Source organism: Homarus americanus, unplaced genomic scaffold, assembly GCF_018991925.1.
Source record: "Homarus americanus isolate GMGI-L3 unplaced genomic scaffold, GMGI_Hamer_2.0 scaffold15591, whole genome shotgun sequence".
Taxonomy (NCBI): domain Eukaryota; kingdom Metazoa; phylum Arthropoda; class Malacostraca; order Decapoda; family Nephropidae; genus Homarus; species Homarus americanus.
The window spans coordinates 23,718-45,040 of NW_024749794.1; the positions used below are offsets into that span (position 1 = coordinate 23,718).

General features: G+C 40.3%; 1 protein-coding gene across 1 annotated transcript in view; it reads left to right on the top strand.

The window, feature by feature from the left end:
• Positions 1–1,251: 1,251 nt before the first annotated feature.
• Positions 1,252–21,323, top strand: part of LOC121853954 — a 32,282-nt gene continuing 12,210 nt past the window's right edge. Inside the window, exons 1-4 of the mRNA XM_042348349.1 lie at positions 1,252–1,373; positions 1,462–1,581; positions 16,512–16,735; positions 16,997–17,125. Of these exons, the coding sequence (XP_042204283.1) occupies positions 1,326–1,373; positions 1,462–1,581; positions 16,512–16,735; positions 16,997–17,125 (521 nt within the window). The 5' untranslated portion in view covers positions 1,252–1,325. The remainder of the gene's footprint in view (positions 1,374–1,461; positions 1,582–16,511; positions 16,736–16,996; positions 17,126–21,323) is intronic.

Genomic DNA, 21,323 nt, shown 5'->3' on the forward strand with positions numbered 1-21,323 from the left:
TATGATTTTTGTCACTTCAAATACTTATCATCAAGGAAATAACACACGCATATTTTGATTTATTAAGGAGTACTGTATTCTATTCTAGCACAAAGTTTGTTATTCTAACGCAACACAATTTGGGGAATCTGAGACTAGCTGGGTTAATGTATTATGAGAAAGTATGTCTTGCTTGGGTGTGGTTAAGTTCTGGGTTAGTAAGTTACAAGCCAAAAATATTATAAAAATAGTTACCACAGAAACTCTTACCTCGTTCGTTCACGTTAAGAAAAGGTCTGGTGCTGATTACAAGAATCCCCTTGGAAGAGTTGAAGTGATGTTTATGAATTCCTTCTTTCATTTGAGTAACAAATTTAATGACTCTTCCTGATAAATTATCATGTATTAAACATTCGATATTAATGTCAATATTTTACTAGCAATGATAACGTTAGGTATCTTGGTGTAAGTATTTGATAAACGATGAATTTCTTTAGAAAAGTGTAAAATGATAAGACTGGTAGATCATATTCATACAGCCTGGAATACTAACGATTAAATCTTCCTACACCTAATGAAGCTTTAGTTTTAGAACCCGTTAAAACGAAAATAATTACCATAAATAGAGCGAATCATTACCACATGCGCTCTCTCTCTCTCTCTCTCTCTCTCTCTCTCTCTCTCTCTCTCTCTCTCTTAGTCTTTGTGTGTGTCCTCTGACAGAATAGATGTGGTATTATTGCCAGTATATGATTACTACTGAGTCGGGTAGGTCACTCTCACATTACTACTGAGGCGGGTAGGTTACTCTCACATGACTACTGAGGCGGGTAGGTCACTCTCACATTACTACTGAGGCGAATTGGTCACTCTCACATTACTACTGAGGTGGGTAGGTCACTCTCACATTACTACTGAGTCCGGTAGGTCACTCACATTACTAATGAGGCGGGTAGGTTATCTCACACATTACTACTGAGGTGGGTAGGTCACTCTCACTGAGGCGAATTGGTCACTCTAACATTACTACTGAGGGAACTTCGTGTTTTCTTCTTTCCTTGTGGTTATCAGCATATTCCTAGATCACGCACACCTACAGTGATTTACTTGCATGTATATATATATATATATATATATATATATATATATATATATATATATATATATATATATATATATATATATATATATATATATATATATATATATATATATATATAATAATAATAATAATAATAGTAGTAGTAATAATAATTTTCACCTCAGGCAGATCAGAAACCAGAGCAGTAGTACCCCATAAATGGCTGGCAACCTTGTTAACGACAGCGTCCACTCCTCAGTGTTCAATGTTCTTCTTCACAGATGGCAAGACCTTCGGTATCACTGTCTTTACGGTAAGTGAGCTTGGCTATCATTATTTCCACTTTTTAAAAATTAAACGATTTAATGTATTTCAGCGTAAGATATACGATATTATTGCAGGACTTCATGGATCAGTTCCGGGACCCTTGTGGTGTGGGTCTGTTCGAGGTGGCAGTGGACGGCCAGGACGCTAACGTGACGAAGGCGCAGCTCTCCCGGGTGGTCGACGAGGCTCGGCGGGTAGGTCACTCTCACATTACTACTGAGGTGGGTAGGTCACTTTCACATTACTACTGAGGCGGGTAGGTCACTCTCACATTACTACTGAGGTGGGTGGGTCACTCTCACATTACTACTGAGGCGAATTGGTCAATCTCACATTACTACTGAGGCGGGTAGGTCACTCTCACTTTACTACTGAGGTGGGTAGGTCACTCTCACATTACTACTGAGGCGAATTGGTCAATCTCACATTACTACTGAGCCAGTGGTCCTTTCTCCCCCATCCCTACTAGGCGGGTGGTCGCTCTCACATTTACTACTGAGGCAGGTGGGTCACTCTCACATTAGTACTAAGTCAGGTAGGTCACTCTCCACATTGCTACTGAGAATAGGCTGGTCACTCCTCCCCATTACTACTAGATGAGGTCACTCTCACATTACTACTGAGAATTGGGTAGGTCACTCCATTACTGAGGTGGGTAGGTCACTCTCACATTACTACTGAGTCGGGTAGGTCACTCTCACATTACTACTGAGGCGGGTAGGTCACTCTCACATTACTACTGAGGCGGGTAGGTCACTCTCACATTACTACTGAGGCGGGTAGGTTCATGGAGAGTGTTTTCATTGAATTACGTAACGACACACGAATTCTCCTAGTAGGGATAATCTACAGAAGACCCCACACTAATGTAAGGAATTTTCTTATTAAATTTTCGGAGCTTATCTCTATCATAAGTTCAGAGATGAAAGACTGTTACATCACAGGAGATTACAACCTTGATCTATTAAAATCAGAAACCGACACCTCAGTATTAGACCTTCTTGCTACATGTCATTCTAAATTCTTCTTCAACACTATAACCAAACCCACCATCACTACATATAACACACCATCCATCATCACTACAGATCGGTAAAGTAGGTTCCGAGATTCTCGTGCGGACACACACACTTCTTTGTTTTATATATATATATATATATATATATATATATATATATATATATATATATATATATATATATAATTATTATTATTATTATTATTATTATTATTATTATTATTATTATTATTATTATTATTATTATTATTATTATTATCATTATTATTATTATAATATTTTCGCCCCCCCAGTGCCTGATGTGGGTCAGTGACCTGTGCCCGGGTGGGCTAATCCCCGTAAAAAAAAAAAGTAACTGCCACCTCTGCCACCGTGATAGAGCATATGTGGGCTAGCAACACTCTAAACAACCAGGCAAGTGGAATTATTTATAACAATATCTCAGATCACTTCCCAGTTTTTGCCATGTATAAAACAGCCACAAGACCTGAAAGGTCTAGTAGAGTCTCAATTCAATACAGAGACTACTGCGCTGACAACATGCTCCTTTTTGAAAACAACCTAATGAATGCTAACTGGGATCTTGTCTATGCCTCCAACAACCCTAACGTGAAAAGCAGTAATTTCTCTTGCATTTTCAATGCGTGCTTTGATAAATGCTTCCCGCTCAAGACTAAGTCGGTGAAAACTGTATCCATTTCCAAACCCTATATTACAAGCGAAATTAAGATAATGATAAAGGAAAAACACAAACTCCAAAGGAAATTTGCAAAAAGACCCATAACTTTCGGTGATGCTTACCGAAGTATCAGAAAATAAAAGCCTGCGGATATACTAACTACCTAAATCTCTCCGGACATCAGCAAACAAAAACCAGAATATCACAAATCTATTCAGACAAACACTCAGCCTTCATTACTCGCTTTTACATGATAAATGATTCGATTATAACGGAACCCTTCCTCATTACAACCACTAATGAATATTTTATAATGTTGGCAAAAATCTTTAAGAGCATCCTGATCACCATGAAATTTAAAACGCCTTCCACCAAAAACAAGACAATAAAAATGTACTGTTCTTAACCCCTATCACAACAGATGAATTACTGGCCATCATAAAATATCCAAGATACCAGCAGCAGGCGAACAATAATCGGCATATTAAGAAAATGGCCCTACTACTGTTCTCTACATTTGAAACTCCCCCTTCCATGGTGTCCTGATGCGACAACCATATAAATCCACCCAGCATATAAATCTGGGATAAGGTCTCTTAAAAATTACCACCCCATATCCAGTCCTCCCAGCCAGCAAATAATAGAAAACCCAGCATGTAATAGACTAAATTCCTTCTACAATCCAATAACATCTTTACAGACTCCCAGTTTGGATTTAGAGCTAGAGGTCAACTAAGATACTCTGCTATCCTTTACAAACATCTTAAATTCACACGATGACAGTCCAAGATACAGTCGATATATTCTTGGACCTCTCTAAACCTTCATTACTATCCATATCCTCCTTTAAGCTTGAACAATTACGGCGTTAGAGGGTCTGTCCCAATTGGTTTACCTCACATGTCCAACAAGATGCAGTAATATATGTTATAATAACCACCAATCTGACTCCCTCGCCAATCTTGTATAAGTCCCCCCAAGGTTCAATTCTCGGTCAATACTGTTTTGTTATCAAACGACATAGTCCACCGCTCACTCATAAATACCACAACTTATTCCGAACAATAATAATCTCTACAACCAGCAACTCACCTCCATTCCTCCATTAGAACTATGAACACTGAATTAACTAAAAAGTCAGACCTGGTATACATGTACTCACACATAAGAAAAAACCCACTACACGATCTTTCTGAAGAAAAACTTACCTCCAGACAACCCCTGTACCATATGTTAATATAGTCCTCGCGAACAAAATACTAAATTCCTCAGGATTGTTGTTAAAATTTAACTGGAGAAACCACATACAAAGCCATTCACATAAATCAATAAACATTTCATATCATGTATCACACTAAACAATCACTCACTCCCACAGAAAAAATCCATCAGTCTTGTTTACAACACTTATACAATTTGCCGCTATGGGGCCTCTGGAAATTCAAAACCACAATCTCTGATTACTAAAAGGGTTACAGCTATGGACAATGACCAACAGAAAAAAGCAATCCTGAGCAAGTTTAGCTACATTAAATTCACAAAATTCGAGATAATAACACATACGTCTTCATCTTTGTTTACATATCTATCAATCTTGACAATGTTACTTCCAGTTCAGAAAAATCAGAGATGTGAGGCACCCAGAGCAACTAAGACCCTCATGCTCTCCTCTCCCAGACACTCCATAAAACAGGTGTGGAACAACATTACCACATCAGAGCAAAAAATACCCCACCAAACACCAACCACTCAAGTATTAATACTTCAACATTTACTACTATATTTGCAACTCAGCTTTTTGTACATCAAAACCCAAAAACATCATATATAAATAAATAAAAAATAAATTACCATTTCAACAAACATAATTGCCAACTAGACATAATCCTGACCAGCTCTTTTCATCTTGACCAACCTTAATTACTGTACAGCAGGTTGTACTACTTCCCTGTAACACAAATTCACTCTAAATTTATACTATATCTTTATTTATATATATATATATATATATATATATATATATATATATATATATATATATATATATATATATATATATATGTGTGTATATATGTATGTATAAATAAAAAAAAATAAAAATAAAATAATAAAAATAATAAATAATAAATAATAAAATAAATAAATATTGAGTGATAACCAACACTATACAATGTACTAACATACTACCATACAATTATCTATTCAGATGATATTAAATGTTACATAATACTTCCTTGAGATAAATGTATATTATATATCAGCTGCCTCAAAAAACTCAGGTTCTCAGCAAACAACCCATCTTAAACTATTACACTCCACTCTGTCTGTGTCATTTCATCTAACCTTCTTTCCAAATTCAATTCAATTCCATCACTACGAACAGGTACAGGTCACTCTCACGTAGCCTCCAACCTCCCCCAATAGCCACACCTTCGCCACCCATTTAATTACATAATAATGAATGTGTTCGAGAATCCTAGTGGAGAATCTCACCATCAACCCACAATGGAAGGAGGGTCAGTTCTACCATGACATCCCGCAAGAACATATTTCTGGGTCCTTACTTCGTCATGCTCATGCATATAAACCTCCTTTCTTGCACTGTGGCATTGATCGCCATCATATGAGAAACCCCCACCTGCATTGGGAGGCAAACAGCCCAACTTTTACCCCAGCACAATAGCTGCCGCCCAGAGCAATGGCATCTGGCCCTGTGATATTAAAATACAACCAATTTTGCCCTTATCGGTAACGTAGTTAACCAGTTCGGGCGCGCCCACCTCCCTCGCTAAAGCTGCTTTTTTCAAATTTTTTCTGAATCTGCGCGCTTGGTTACACTGCAACATCATTTTAAATTGCTGTCGATCTGTCGGGAATGGACCTACGAATCTTATTTTACTTCTGGTATGCGACACTCCCCATCTTCCGTTCCAGGGCTATTATGTGGTCGTGAGGGGCTGCCGTGAGCAAGTGAATTTTGATGTTCGGTGGCAGCCAATCTCCTCTGGATTGGTTAGTCCCATCACTCCCAGTCTTGATGGAAGTGCAAGAAGTGCTCTTTCTGCTGGGGTTAGTAAGTGTGTTTCGCACTAATTTGCAGATGAACTTGGCACTGATAACTTCTTCCAGAAGGGTGGAGAGGGAGTCCATTAACCAAGGATCATCAGGTAGTTCCAACGTCACTTGACTCCATCGGTGAATCCCCTTCAAAAGCCACCTCAGCTCTGTTAGCAATCTCAGAAAGAAAACTTGGATTTCCCTAACACTCATTCACCTTTCCCGCTAAAACCCTTTCATCTTGAAAGTTCTATTTAAAATACACCCAAATTACCTGCCCTTAGATGTCTTTTGCTTCGTCCTTAGTTATTTTGATCTCACTTCCTTAAAAAACCTCCTTTGTCGTTCATAATTTTCTGGCTTCTACGATGAGAGAAGAACTTTGCTAGCGTTTAATTAGTACCTCTTAGCAGACCTCAGTATATTTACAATCCCACCACTTTTTGATGCCCATCTTTTCCCTCCTCCTGTGGGTCGTCCTTTGTACGCCACTTGTTTTTGTCCCAGTTGTTTCAAATTTTGTTGTTTCTTGTTGGAGCACTGATAGGCCAGTGCATACATTGCCATTGCAACAGGGTCCCCGATATTATTTGTTCTACTCGATTATTTCAGCCTTGATGTATTATATTTAATTCTGTTTACTATATAAAGTCTAATTGGATTCTACGAGTTTCATGACATTTAACAAACATGATATTTGATGTTTGGGCAGATACACAGACCTTGCGGTTAAGTATATTGAATGCGTTTGAAGCGTCACGACCAGGGAACAGCCTCACAATCGCGTTTGCTCCAAATATCGTTCATGGCGTGAATAGCGGCTTCACTCAGCTTGTTAGCCGCACAAACTTGCAGGTTGCCGCTACCCCTGACATCATCCCCCATCATTTTTCCACCCCCCACTCCTATTGGCCTACATCCTGGGTTCTTATCCAGGGGAATGAGGCGGCAGGCCGTCAGAGCATGAAGGCGATGGCAGCTTGAGGATGCCAGCTTTCTTGCAAGGACGGCAATGGCCGTGCAGAGATCACTTGCTGCGGGGCCAAACTTGTTGGTGCTGAGGATGACTCTCCATCCGTTTGCATCCAGACCTGAAGGGCCGGCACCTCCCTGAGTCTTCAGTGCCTTTTTCCACACCATCCCTCCTGTTATTTTCTCGAACAGGATAGCATTTGGTGGGATATAGGCACCCTGAAACCTGATGCCTTCATCATCACTTGCAGAGGGATGTTTTTCTTTCAGTTGTTTTAATGTCACTCTGTTTACTGGCAGGACCCCACCGGTGGATTCCTCTTTAAGAGATCTTACCTCCAAAGACACTTTTCCCACACGCATTTTGTTTCCAAACTTTCTTGCAGATTTTAGTCTCTCCTGCAATGTTCTTGCTTCACATAGGAGATCATCAAGGGTCCCTTTCTGCCACAGTGTCAATCTTCTCTTTATTGCTGCCGCATTTTCTTTGTGCTTAGTCTTTGTGTGTGTCCTCTGACAGAATAGATGTGGTATTATTGCCAGTATATGATTACTACTGAGTCGGGTAGGTCACTCTCACATTACTACTGAGGCGGGTAGGTTACTCTCACATGACTACTGAGGCGGGTAGGTCACTCTAACATTACTACTGAGACGGGTAGGTCACTGTCACATTACTACTGAGGCGGGTAGGTCACTCTCAGATTACTACTGAGGCGGGTAGGTCACTCTTACATTAATAGTGAGGCGGGTAGGTCACTCTTACATTACTGGTGAGGCGGGTAGGTCACTCTCACCGTGCAGTGTGCCAATCATAATAAAAAAATCTTTCCTGATTAGTGTCTGAGTCTTTCAAGATTGATAAAAAAAATTCAAGATCTGACAAAATAATAAACAGTTACAAGTATATCGACTTTAATCCATATTATTTCACAAAATTTGCAAATATATTATATTATATGAATAGGCACACTTGATATTCTCAGTATAACAGAAAAAGAAAATATTTACTGGTTGGAAGGAAGACTAAACTAAAGTTTAAGTAAAATCACTTCAGGAATTATTCCTATTATATATACAAGTATACCTATAGTACTGATGCGTACTACTTCACAAAATTTACAAATATATGATATGAATAGGCATGTAGTGGAGGGAATGGGACAACTGGCCGCCGCCATCTGGCCGCAGCCCAGTTTGGTTAGGTTTGGTTAGGTTAGGTTAGGTTAGGTTAGGTTAGGTTGTCAACAAAAAGTTCCATATGGCGGCCAGTAAAAAGCGGCGAGTTTCCCGCGGCCAGTGAGGCTGCGGCCAGATGGCGGCGGCCAGTTGTCCTAGACCCTGTAGTGGATACTCTCCCCTACAACTGCCGATTTGTCACTTGCCGTCCGCTTACCAGCCAACCAGCGGCGAGTTCCTCAGACCGGGCCTCGCTTTCGGACTGCGCCGTGATTGGCCAGTTACCGCCTTCACCTCAGAATCGTAAAAATACCCCCAGCCTCGCCGCAGCACACTCTCTAACCCTCTCTTACCATGAACGGTTACGAGTTTGACAAGGTGGCGCGGATACGTCCGGATAAGCCGACCTGCCCCAAGAAATTAAACCTCCTTTTCTCAAGAAGTTCTTTGAAACTAATGGGATCATGGGGGTTACCAAGGTGGAAAGACTGAAGCTCCATGGAGACATCAAGATCACCTTCGCTGAGAAGGGTATGCCCTTATAACTCGCGGAGATCCCCGACATCAACGGCATCCCAATAAAAATGATTGCCTACAAATGGGACAACCTGAAGCTGGGAGCAATCTCCCACGCCGAAATTGCCCACATGGACCAAGCAGAGCTGAGCGAACTCCTCAAGGGACAACTGCAAGTTGTCAAGAAGCTGTCCGACACCACTGCCCTCACCACTGCCCTCGTCGGACACCATGTAACCCTACCCAAGGAGGCTCAACTGGCATGGGTAACTGTGCCAGTCAAGCCCTACTGCAGACCGAAACGCTGCTACAAGTGCCAGCACTACGGTCACACTGTCAACAAGTGTGAGGCGCAGGAGGACACCTGCTCCCTGTGCAGCAGCCTCGGATACCGCTACACCGTCTGCCCTAACACAGTGAAAAAATGCGCTGCCTGTGGCGGCCCACATTCCTCCGCCGATCGGACGTGCCCCAAAAGGGGCATATAGATAAAGTTCTTATAATATCCGAGCAGGATAGGACTCGGAGCAACGGATTCAAGTTGGATAAGTTTAGGTTTAGGAGGGAGATAGGAAGAAACTGGATCACAAATAGGGTGGTGGACGAGTGGAACAAGCTTAGCAACTTTGTAGTAAGTGCGGGAACTCTGGAAAGTTTCAAAAGGAGGCTAGATAGATTCATGGATGATAGACAGTGGTAATAACTCTCGACAGGAGCTGCCATGAACAGGCTAACCGGCCTATTGCAGTCTCCTTATTTTCTTATGTTCTTAAATGGAAGGAGGAATGCAGGATAGCCAAGGCTCGACTTGACAAGAAACTGAGCTACAAAGAGGCCCTCCTTGCTCTACACGCCTAAGACAAGAAAAAATAGAAGAAAAGAAAAATCAAGAAAAGACATACGTCACAAAGAATCAAGAACAACACGAGGCCCCAGGAGCAGAAGCCCACGTGGTCAAGCTCACCGCCTCCGACTTCTTCCACACCTACGAAAACCTAAGACACGATGAAGACGAAGAACAGGACCCAAACACGAATGAATGGACACTTCAAGAGAGCAAGAGGAGGAGGAGAGTAAGATTAAAACCAACGTCAAGCTTACAAGAATACCAAGACAGAAGACCAAGACATTTCCTCCAAGCAAGAAAACACCACACCCAATCAAGCAGACCAAGTACTGAGAAATCATTGCCCAACCCAACACGCACCTGACGCTTGACCTGACGTTCACCTGACTCTGTCCTGCCACCTCCTCGCCGCGTCCAGGCGAGTTGCTACTGCCTCCAACTTAAACCCAAAATAACGCAAGCGGTGTTTAGCCATGGCACCTTTCTCTCCTTCTAAAATTCACTTCAAGCCTACCTTAGCAACTTTGTAGTAAGCTTAGCAACTTTGTAGTAAGTGCTGGAATTCTGGAAAGTTTCAAAAGGAGGCTAGATAGATTCATGGATAATAGAGAGTGAACATAAGAACATAAGAAAATAAGGAGTCTGCAATAGGCCGGTTGGCCTGTGCATGGCAGCTCCTGTCGAGAGTTACTACTACTCTCTATCATCCATGAATCTATCTAGCCTCCTTTTGAAACTTTCCAGAGTTCCTGCACTTACTACAAAGTTGCTAAGCTTGTTCCACTCGTCCACCACCCTATTTGTGAACCAGTTTCTTCCTATCTCCCTCCTAAACCTAAACTTATCCAACTTGAATCCGTTGCTCCGAGTCCTATCCTGCTCGGATATTATAAGAACTTTATCTATATCCCCTTTATTGATTCCTTTCACCCACTTAAATACTTCTATCATATCTCCCCGCACTCTTCGTCTTTCTAGGGAATGCAAGTTAAGTTTCTTTAACCTATCCTGATATGGAAGGTTTCTAAGTCCCTGAATCATTTTTGTCATTCTTCGCTGCACCGACTCTAGTGAATTTATATCCATTCTATAATAGGGGCACCAGAACTGAACCGCATAATCGAGGTGCGGCCTAACTAGCGCAAGATATAGTTGCAATAAGACCTCTGCACTCTTGTTACTTACACTTCTAGATATAAAACCCAATACTCTGTTTGCCTTATTTCGAACATTAACGCACTGTTTTCTAGGCCGTAGGTCCGGGCTTACAAGTACCCCTAGGTCTCTTTCACAAGTCGACTTCTCTAGGTTGATGTTGTTCAGGCTGTATACATTATAAGTATTTGTTCTTCCAATATTAAGTACGCTGCACTTGCTGGTGTTGAATTTCATTTGCCATTTTTCAGACCACCCCTGCAGTTTATTTAGATCCTCCTGTAATGCATTTGCATCCTGCCCTGAATTAATTTGCCGCCCTATTTTGGTGTCATCCGCAAACTTGCTTATGTCACTGCTGATCCCAGTATCTAAATCGTTTATGTAGATTATGAACAAGAGTGGGCCTAGTACTGACCCCTGGGGAACCCCACTGGTTACACGGCCCCACTCAGATTTAACACCATCTACGCTGACCCTCTGCGTTCTATCGGTGAGCCATGATTTTATCCAATTTAAAACTTTCCCCTCGATACCATGAGCCTTAATTTTTCTCAGAAGCCTCTGATGCGGTACTCTGTCAAATGCTTTGCTAAAGTCTAAGTAAATAACATCGTAATTTTCGTCATTATCTACTACCTCGAAGACTTTCCTAAAAAACGTTAGCAGATTTGTTAGACAAGATTTTCCCTTTGTAAACCCATGTTGAGAGTCGTAGATTAATTTGCTTTTCTCTAGATGCGATCGGATGCTATCTGCTATAATTGATTCAAGAAATTTCCCCACTACTGACGTCAAACTGATCGGCCGGTAATTTGACGCTGATGCTCTGTCTCCCTTTTTAAATATGGGTACTACATTCGCCTGTTTCCACAACTCTGGCACAACTCCAGTGCCTAATGATTTTGTAAATAAATTTACGAGGGGTCCGCTAATCTGTTCCCTACACTCTTTTAAGACTCGAGGAAAAATTTCATCCGGCCCGGGGGATTTTGTGTTCTTTAGTTTATTTATCTTCTTAAGAACATCCTCTTTTCTGATGGTGATATTCTTTAATTTTTCTTCTTCCTTTCCCTTAAATATCAGTTCCACCTCCGGAATTTCATGGCAAATTTCTTCTGTGAAAACTGATAAGAAGTAGCTGTTCAATGCTTTGCTCATGTCTTCACTGCCATTTATCAATTCTCCCCTCCCTGACTTTAAAGGCCCAACTTTGTCCTTGACCTTTGTCCTATATACCTGGAAAAATCCCTTGGGATTCGCCTTGGATTCTCTTGCTATTTTGATTTCATAGTCTCTCTTTGCTTTCCTTACATTTTTCTTAACATTCCTAGATAGTTCATTATACCTGTTTCTGAGCTGCTCCTCCCCATCCTTTAATTTCTAATTTATTCCTTTCTTTATTCCTATGTCATGTAATAACTCTCGACAGGAGCTGCCATGCACAGGCCAACCGGCCAATAAGAACATAAGAACGGAGGAAACTGCAGCGGGCCTATTGGCCCATACTGGGCAGTCCTGTTTGCACCCAACCCCTATTGCTCATATAAGCATCCAACCTATGTTTGAAACTATTCAGCCTATTCGAGTTAATGATGATATTTGGTAACTTGTTCCATTCATCCACTACTCTGTTTCCAAACCAGTGTTTACCTATTTCACGCCTAAATCTAAATTTGTCTAATTTAAGACCATTGTTACGAGTTCGCTCCTGGTTGGATAGTTTGAGTACCTTTATAATGTCCCCTTTGTGTAGCCCTGCCTTCCACTTATACACCTCTATCAGGTCGTCCCTCGCTCTATGTCTCTCGAGGGAGTGCAAATTAAGATGCTTTAACCTGTCTTTATACTCAAGGTTCCTATTGCCCGGGATTAGTCTTGTCATTCTCCTCTGAATTCTTTCCAAGGATTCTATATCCATTCTGTAATACGGTGACCAGAACTGAACTGCGTAATCCAGGTGTGGTCTCACAAGAGCAAGATACAGTTTTAGGTTGACCTCGCTAGTCTTGTAACTAACACTCCTTTGTATGAACCCAAGTACTTTATTAGCCTTGTTACGAGCAAAAACACATTGTTTACTTGGCTTAAGGTTCCTACTTATCATTACTCCTAAATCCCTCTCGCAGTCGGATTTCTCTATGGCATCGTTGTTCATCTGGTATCTGGTTTCCCTGTTTACATCTCCTATACTGAGTACTTTACATTTGTCCACGTTGAATTTCATATGCCATTTTTCAGACCATTAAAATTTTTTTTTTAGATATTCCTGTAGTTTTGCAGAGTCCTCGTCAGATTTGATAACACGTCCTATTTTAGTGTCATCAGCAAATTTGCTTATGTTGCTGTCTATGCAGATATCTATGTCGTTTATGTATATAATAAATAATAATGGTCCAAGTACTGAGCCTTGGGGAACTCCTCTTGTGACGTTGCTCCAATGGGACTTAGTGCCGTTAATGCTCACTCGCTGTTTCCTGTCCTGCAACCACGCCCTAATCCATTTAAGGATATTATCTTTGATGCCATGTGCTTCTACCATTCTAATTAGTCTTTCATAGGGGACTCTGTCGAAGGCTTTGCTAAAGTCGAGATATACCACATCATAATTGTGCCCCTCGTCCACCGATTCGAAAACTGATGAAAAGAATGTTAATAGATTAGTTAGATATGAACATCTGCTTATGAAGCCATGCTGGGAATCATTGATCAATTGATGCTTCTCCAGGTGATTTCGAATAGAGTTTGAAATGATTGCTTCCAGTAATTTGCCTACTATTGATGTTAGACTGATTGGGCGGTAGTTAGAGGATAGTAATCTATTCCCCTTCTTGAAAATCGGTATTACATTCGCTATCCTCCAGGATTCTGGTACTGCACCTGTTTTTAAGGACATGTTAAACAATTTTGCTAAGGCCATACTAAACTCTTCCTTACATTCCTTTAATACTCTGACAAATATCTCATCGGGACCAGGTGACTTATTAGGCTTTAGTTTGTCTATTTGCTTACTACCATCGTTACTAGTCACTACTATCTCGCTTAATTTGTTTTCTTCACTATCTCTGAATAGAGTCGGTGCCCCGGGTATCATGTTTAAATTTTCGGTGGTGAAAACTGTTGAAAAATATTTATTCAAATTATTGCTCATTTCTCTGTCGTTATCAGTGAGTTCGCCGGTATCTGACCGTATTGGTCCAATCTTTTCTCTTGTTTTAGTTTGATACATTTGGTAGAATCCTTTGGGGTTTGTCTTCCCGTCCCTTGCTATCCTTACCTCATTATTCCTCTTGGCTTTCCTTATCTCGGTTTTAACCCTACTCGCCAATACCCTATAATAATCCCTGAGGTAAATTTCGCCACGATTTATCCTTCTACCTATAGCCTTCCTTTGGCCAATGATGTTCTTTAAATAATTATCTATCCATTTAGTGTCATTATTGTCTGATCTGAGTTTTTTGTAAGGTATGTTCTGCCTCTGTGCATTAAGTAACTCATTATTCAAATAGTCGTGGAACTCGGCAATCTCAGATCTCGTTACCAGGTCGGTGTCATCTGTCAGGTTCACGGCCAAGCGCGACACCCCCTCTCTCAGCTGCCTCTTTAAACTGTCAAAGTTTGCCCTTCTGAAATCTGGTACTTCAGTGGAATTTTCCTTACGTCTGCCCTGAAAATCTAACTGGAATCTAATTTCTTTGTGATCGCTGTTTGCAAGTTCGTTCCCTACCTCGACATTGCTAATGAGGTTTTCTCTGTTTGACAGAACTAAATCGAGGTTATTATTACCCCTGGTGGGTTCGGTTATATGTTGACTTAGAAAACAGTCCTAGATCGTCTCGAGAAAATCCTCTGATTCTGAGTTACCTGTAAGGTCAGTCCAATCTTTTTGGCCAAGGTTAAAGTCGCCTACTATACAGACTTTGTTGTGTATGGAAGCCCTGCGCATTTCATCCCAGATAAGTCTCTCATTGACTCTATCAAGATTGGGAGGTCTATATATTACTCCTGTGATTAATTTTTCCCTACTGTCGATTAATTCTATCCAAATTGTTTCTGTATTCCGCTCGGTTTTTATTTCCTTATTTATTTCACACTTCAGATTATCCCTAACATAGATTGCTGCTCCGCCTCCTTTCCTGCTCTCCGTATCGGTATGGAACAGTTTGTAACCCGCAATTTGGTATTCGACCGGTAACTCACGTGAGTCTAGGTTGATCCATGTTTCAGTGAATGCTATTATATCGATTTTTTCGGTACATACCAAGGCCCTAATATCATCCATTTTGTTTCTACTGTTCGCGTAGTATACATTTAAGTTAGTCGTGTTCTGAATCCTCCCCTTACCGAGTTTAGTTTTAAACTCCCTGTCTAATTTAGTTTTGTCATCATTCCTAACACTATTTCCCTGTAATCTTTCACTTTGTTTACCCGCTACCACTGCAGTCTCCTCCACCCCCGTGTTCATATGTTCTCCTAGCAGTTTAAAGACTTCAATATCTTTTGAACTGCCCCCTCTAGAGCTCCAGCCAGGGTTGCTACTCCATCCCTAGACAGATGCACCCCATCACTAGCATAAAGGTCCCTTCTGCCGTAAAAGTTGTCCCAGTTGTCAATGAATGGGACTGATATTGACTTGCAATATCTGTCAAGACGGTCGTTGACACCAACTGCCCTTGACAACCATTCACTGCCAACTCTCCTTCTAGGCAAGACACAGCATATGATAGGGATCCCTCCCTTAGTCCTAATACGATCTATAGCTGCCTTGAACTTATCAAGAAGCTCCTAGCTCCTACACCGGCCAATATCATTGCCTCCTGCACTGAGGCAGACAATGAGTTTGTTCCCATTACCAGACAAGATATTGTCCAGCTTGTCAATTATATCCCCCACCCCAGCTCCTGGCAAACACACCCTCATCCTATTTATGTTTTTACCACAAAAAGCCCTGTCCAAGTACCTTACCTATGAGCCACCAACAATTAAAGTTTTTATACCTTCCTTGTCAGCCCTGTCCCTGACTGTACTAACGTCCAATTCGTCTATCAAGGGACTGAACGAGTTGGTACACTTAACTGCTGATGTCATTGTTGACGTATCCTTGGTGTGTTTCTTCATCACCAGTTTGGCCATCTCTCTCCTTACAACCTTCCACTAGCTTGAATTTTCGTCAGACTCCATATTTTCTTATGTTCTTATGTATGTTTATCCTTCCTCTGAACCTCCTTCCCCCCTGTCACTAGCATTTAAGTCAATTCAAAGTCGTGGGAATAAAAATAACTACCACACTTGGAGAAATAGCAATAGCCACAGCATATTTACCGCCAAGAAGGAACTACCTACCGGCCCCAGACTTGATAAAACAATTGAACTACAACTGCCCAACATATACAATAGGATATTTAACCCAAGACATCCAATATTCGGTCACGGAAACAGGAACAGTGAAGGCACTGCACTGCATACGACAATGAACAGCTGTCACTACCAAAGCCTGTTCGTAAAATATCAAAACTGTAAATTAATGAGAAAATGTGAAAAAAAAATATTTTTCAAGAATATTATAGATTTAAAATTTTCTTTGAAGCTTTCAAGATTGGGGTCCATTTTTCAAGATCTTGATATTTTCTCAAGCAGTGGCATCACTACTACATAGGCAGGTAGATCAGTCATATAACTTTTATCATGTTGACGTCAACAGCTGCGGCAGGTGTCATGGTGCGTGACGGTGGTGGTGGTGAGCGACGACCCAGCCTTCCTCGCCACCTTCGCCGAGTGGTCCCTCAAGGGCCACCTCCTGGTGTGGTCGACGAGACTCCTCGCCGTAACTCACCTGCCTCTCCCTGACCTACGCTACATCCACAGGACCTTTTCCAGGATGAACGCTATGGTCGTCATTGTGAAAGGCGCACCTGAGACATTGAAGTATATAGTGCATTGTATTTCAAATTCCCCTTTCTTTTCGATTAACCTAATGAGGTTAATGCCACATTGAGAAATATGGTCACGCGGAAGGAATTTTGATGCTCAGGAAAACTAGTTGCAAAATTTTGCATTAAAAAATGATGGGGTTGAATTAGGAAATCTAATCAGTTACATATTTTTACACCGAAGTAGAAGCATGTTGTGCTGCATTATACCAAAGCATTACTATTACAGTTATTATAGTAACTGTATTATTCACAGGTGCAATGTGTACATACACTTACCATACAGTTCTCCAGAGGACCGAGCGATGCGTCTTGCCTTCTGGACGCCCCAGCGAGGTCTCACCCTCAATACCCACTTGCCGCTTTTCCCTGACAAATACTCCAAGTAAGTACAGCGAGAGGCACTTATTAGACTTGAACCGTCAGTGGCATCACTGATACTTCCGATCGAAACAAAATCTTTAGGGTTCATCAACTGTGAATAAAAAACTTATATATGAAGTGTGGTTGCAATTTGCCTGTAGAATTTATTGTAATAAAATCATTTATCTACAGACAGTTAACACGGAGCTTATATTCCCTCAAACAGTAATAGTCCTGCAGCTGATGAGGTGTTTGTGTGCAAAAGAGTACCATAAATTTCTCTTTGCATTATGAAAATAGACATATTGAAAGGTCGGAAAAATGCAGGTGGACATGCAATAGCCTGTCACACCGTGAAAAAGTGAGCGTACTGCTGGATCAATACTGTTCACTCGCACAGCTCTAACTTCTTTGCATTTCATCAATAGCCTCCAGAATTAGTCTGAATGTTGCCAATAAGTTGGAAAACAAGTGACTAATGTTTCATAAGAATCCCAATGTTGGTAAGGAAGTTAATCAATGCCCAATCTCAGTTACGGTAATGAAATGTCACGAATTCTTACGTAGGCGTTTCTTAAGTTATTGATAGCACGATGTATTATAACCAAATAAGAGTCTTCCACCTTGTATAAGTGCATAGGTAATTACAATACAAACATTATTAATTTCTAATTATCTCATTATCTTTATTACTTTATGAGAAATAAGCAAATTAATTGGCAAAGGCATATGTAGTCGAAAATTGGCAATCGGTAAAAGGTTAACACTTTACTAATGTACGTTTGATTATAATTTGATATTGACTGTATTTACTGTGTGCAATGTAGATTTATTGTGACTTAAATGTGTTTTTTTTTAATTTAATAATCAAAATCGGAGCATTCATATTCGACGAAAAGATAATGCAAATTTTGAGAAACTATAATACGAAAGCTAAGGTGCTCCGTTGTTTCCCTTTTCCCGTGTGATTTTATCATATATATATATATATATATATATATATATATATATATATATATATATATATATATATATATATATATATATATATATATATGTAATATTCAGAAATTTCAGAGTAATTTCAAATGCCCCGCCATGAGTGATACTGAGCGTTCAAGGTCATCTGAGGGGAGGGAGCGCTGCCTGCTCGTAGCGAGAGACTGCGGAACTAGGCCTATATGATATTAAATGTAATTTACCGAATTAATAATGATGCGATTCATGAAGTTAAGGGACTATTATTGAATTTGAAATTATTATAGATCGTTTAGCAGTCTGAATAATGTTACGGGTGTCCCAAGGAGTTATTAGTTAGGCGGTAAATATATCACGTAGGCCCAAGCTAGCGCCTTGGGGAGACACGACGCTGGCTAGCCCAGTCCCGGAGAGCAGTCACACAGACAAGACGTTCCGCGCGTCCATCAGAAATAGTCACGTGGCCTAGTCACCTGTGCTGCGCTATTGCAGTATAACAAGTAAGTCTCATTCGATCTCAGACAGGGTTAGATAGGGCAGTGGTAAAGTTAACTAGAGCTAACAGTGAGTTCATTTCAGGGTTTCCGTCAGAACCCACTTGACTGGAGTTGACCGGAGTTGACCGGAGTTTGACTGCGAGAGATTGACTGCCGTTTGAGACTGCCGTTGATGATTGAGGGTGGCGACTGTCGCCATTGGACCGATCAGAGTAGGCCTGTCACTGTTTAGCGGGGTACCAAAGGATCTCTTGAGGGAATCTAGCCGTCTGGGTGCCCAGCGGACGTCGGCTCACAACACCACATGTCCAGAGCCGCTTAGTGAAACCCTCTTGCTAACGGGAAGCTAAAGCTCCTCTCAACTGCACAGGGTCTGATTGGCTCACTCTCTTCCTGCCCATGGACGCACTGGGAGTACACTGGGGCTATCTGAGTATATTAATGGTCACACACTGAGACCGTGAGTCTAGGATTCTAGGAGATACCTAGAGGAACATTTTATCTTCCTTATTACGGGTGTAGTTAACACCATTCCTCAGACTGATATTATCTTGACGTGTGTAGTTTAATATTTCTTAAATAATTCTGATAGTAGTGTTTTTTTGAATGTTTGTGCCATTAAGTGGAACCAGAGTGATACTGTGATTTGATTCTTTTAATGCCTCTAATTCTTCATAATTCTGATCTCAGGTATAACCTTGTTCCCCAGAGCAGTGGTTAGGTTAGGTTAGGAAGTGTACACCTGTTGGGGTGCTATAATTTTGTTGAGTGATATTATTTTGCTGAAAGCCCTTAGGGCCTATTCATTGTAGAGTATTTAATTTCTTATCTTTTATTACCATTCCTCAGTGACTGATATTATTTTGTTGAAGACCCTTAAGGCCTATTCATTGTGGAGTATTTAATTTCTTATTTTTTAGTACCATTTCCTAAGTGACTGATATTATTTTGTGAAAGCCCTTAAGGCCTGTTCATATGTGCAATTAACATTTCTTGATACTTTAAATTTATTGTTGCCTGTGTTTCTAATAATTTCTATGTCATGTATAACTTTTATTCCCCAGAGTAGTGGTTAAAGTTTAAGTTAAGAGGTGCGCATATTGGTGTACCATTATTTGATTGTGTTTGTAGTGTTGGAGGGAATATAAGTGTCTAAATTTTACAGTGTGTCTCATTCATCCCAGTCACAGACGCTATCCTTCCACGGGTCACGGACAGTTCATTTTGTGTAGTAGATTTAAGTGTTCTTGTGCTGGTTCGGGATTTTTCTCAAAGGGGCGCTTCCACTGCCTTTACCATCTATTAAATTTTAATAAACCCCAAGTCAAGTGAGAAATTAAAGTCCAGCAAATTCCGACCGGTTACATATATATATATATATATATATATATATATATATATATATATATATATATATATATATATATATATATATATATATATATATATAACTTCAGCAATGGACTTGTTACGTGGAAAGCGTAGTTTCATAACGAAGTGGAGAACCAGGGAAAACACAAACATCTTGACTAAGTTGGGCTTCTTTTAATCGCTAACGTTTCGGAAAAATCATTTTCCATCATAAGAGCCTAGAAAACAAAAGTTTTGAAAAAGTTTAAAAAATACAGGTGATATACAATCAAAATATAACATTTATACGAAAATTTACCTTCAATAAAATAAAAAAAAAATAGCAATCCAATTTAAAACCGACGAAAATGACAAGAGACCTACATACAAAGCTAAAATCAGGAATAAAAAGTGTGAAATAAAATATACGTGGGGGGGGGGATTACCTTAATTCAGACGAGCCTTAGTGCGAAAAACACAACAATTCACAGGAAGCCATATCACAAATGGATGGCTTTTCTTTATATTGGTGCAAGGCTTCCATAATGAGGAGGTCCGTCTCACAGTCGCTCTTGCCAAGAACGAAGTTGGATAGGCACATGGAAGTGCTGGGATGGGTGTGAAAGGGATCTGCCCTGTATGGGCCAGTCGGCCTCCTGCAGTATCCCACTTTCTTATGTTCTTATGTTCTTATGAAAACGGGTGGTCATGTTGGTGGGCGTGGTTACGAATAGCTGAATGTGGTGGTTGTGTTATTAAATGGCCTGTTCGAACGGAACGGCCCAAGTGTTCATGGATGCAAGTTATCAAATGTCTTTTAGCTTTACCTATATACAGTATGCTGCCCTACAGCTAGCACACGTAAATTGATAAACAACTGAGGATTGCAGGTGTGTGGGTATGGTGTCTTTAATTTTAAAGAATTTTTTAATTGAACTCTGGGTTTTAAAGATTAGTCTAAGAGAAATTTTATGGAGACTATGAGAGGGAATTCTGCTTCTACTTTGCAAATCAAGTGTAACTGATGGTTGAATAAACTCTACTTCTAGAAAGAAATGATCATTTAATGGCAACCTTTTCTTTATCTCCTGAAAAGCTGTCTGATAAAAAGACAAACATCTAGTTTTGAACTCAGTGATATCACAAGCTTTAAGGTTTTCTTGTTTAAGTAGATCTTCACACTTTTGCCCGAGGTGGATTTCAGATAGAGGTAGAGGGTGATCCAAATTTAAAGGCTCAATCTTGGATACATCACACAAATATTGTGGCTTTATGAAGTTCTGACTAAGAAGTCTTGCAGTTCTTTGGCTCTCTTTCTGTAGTACACCAACCCGATTCTTTTTTCTCTGAAAGAGAGCATTGAGAGAATTAAAGTATCCCAGAATAAACCTCATG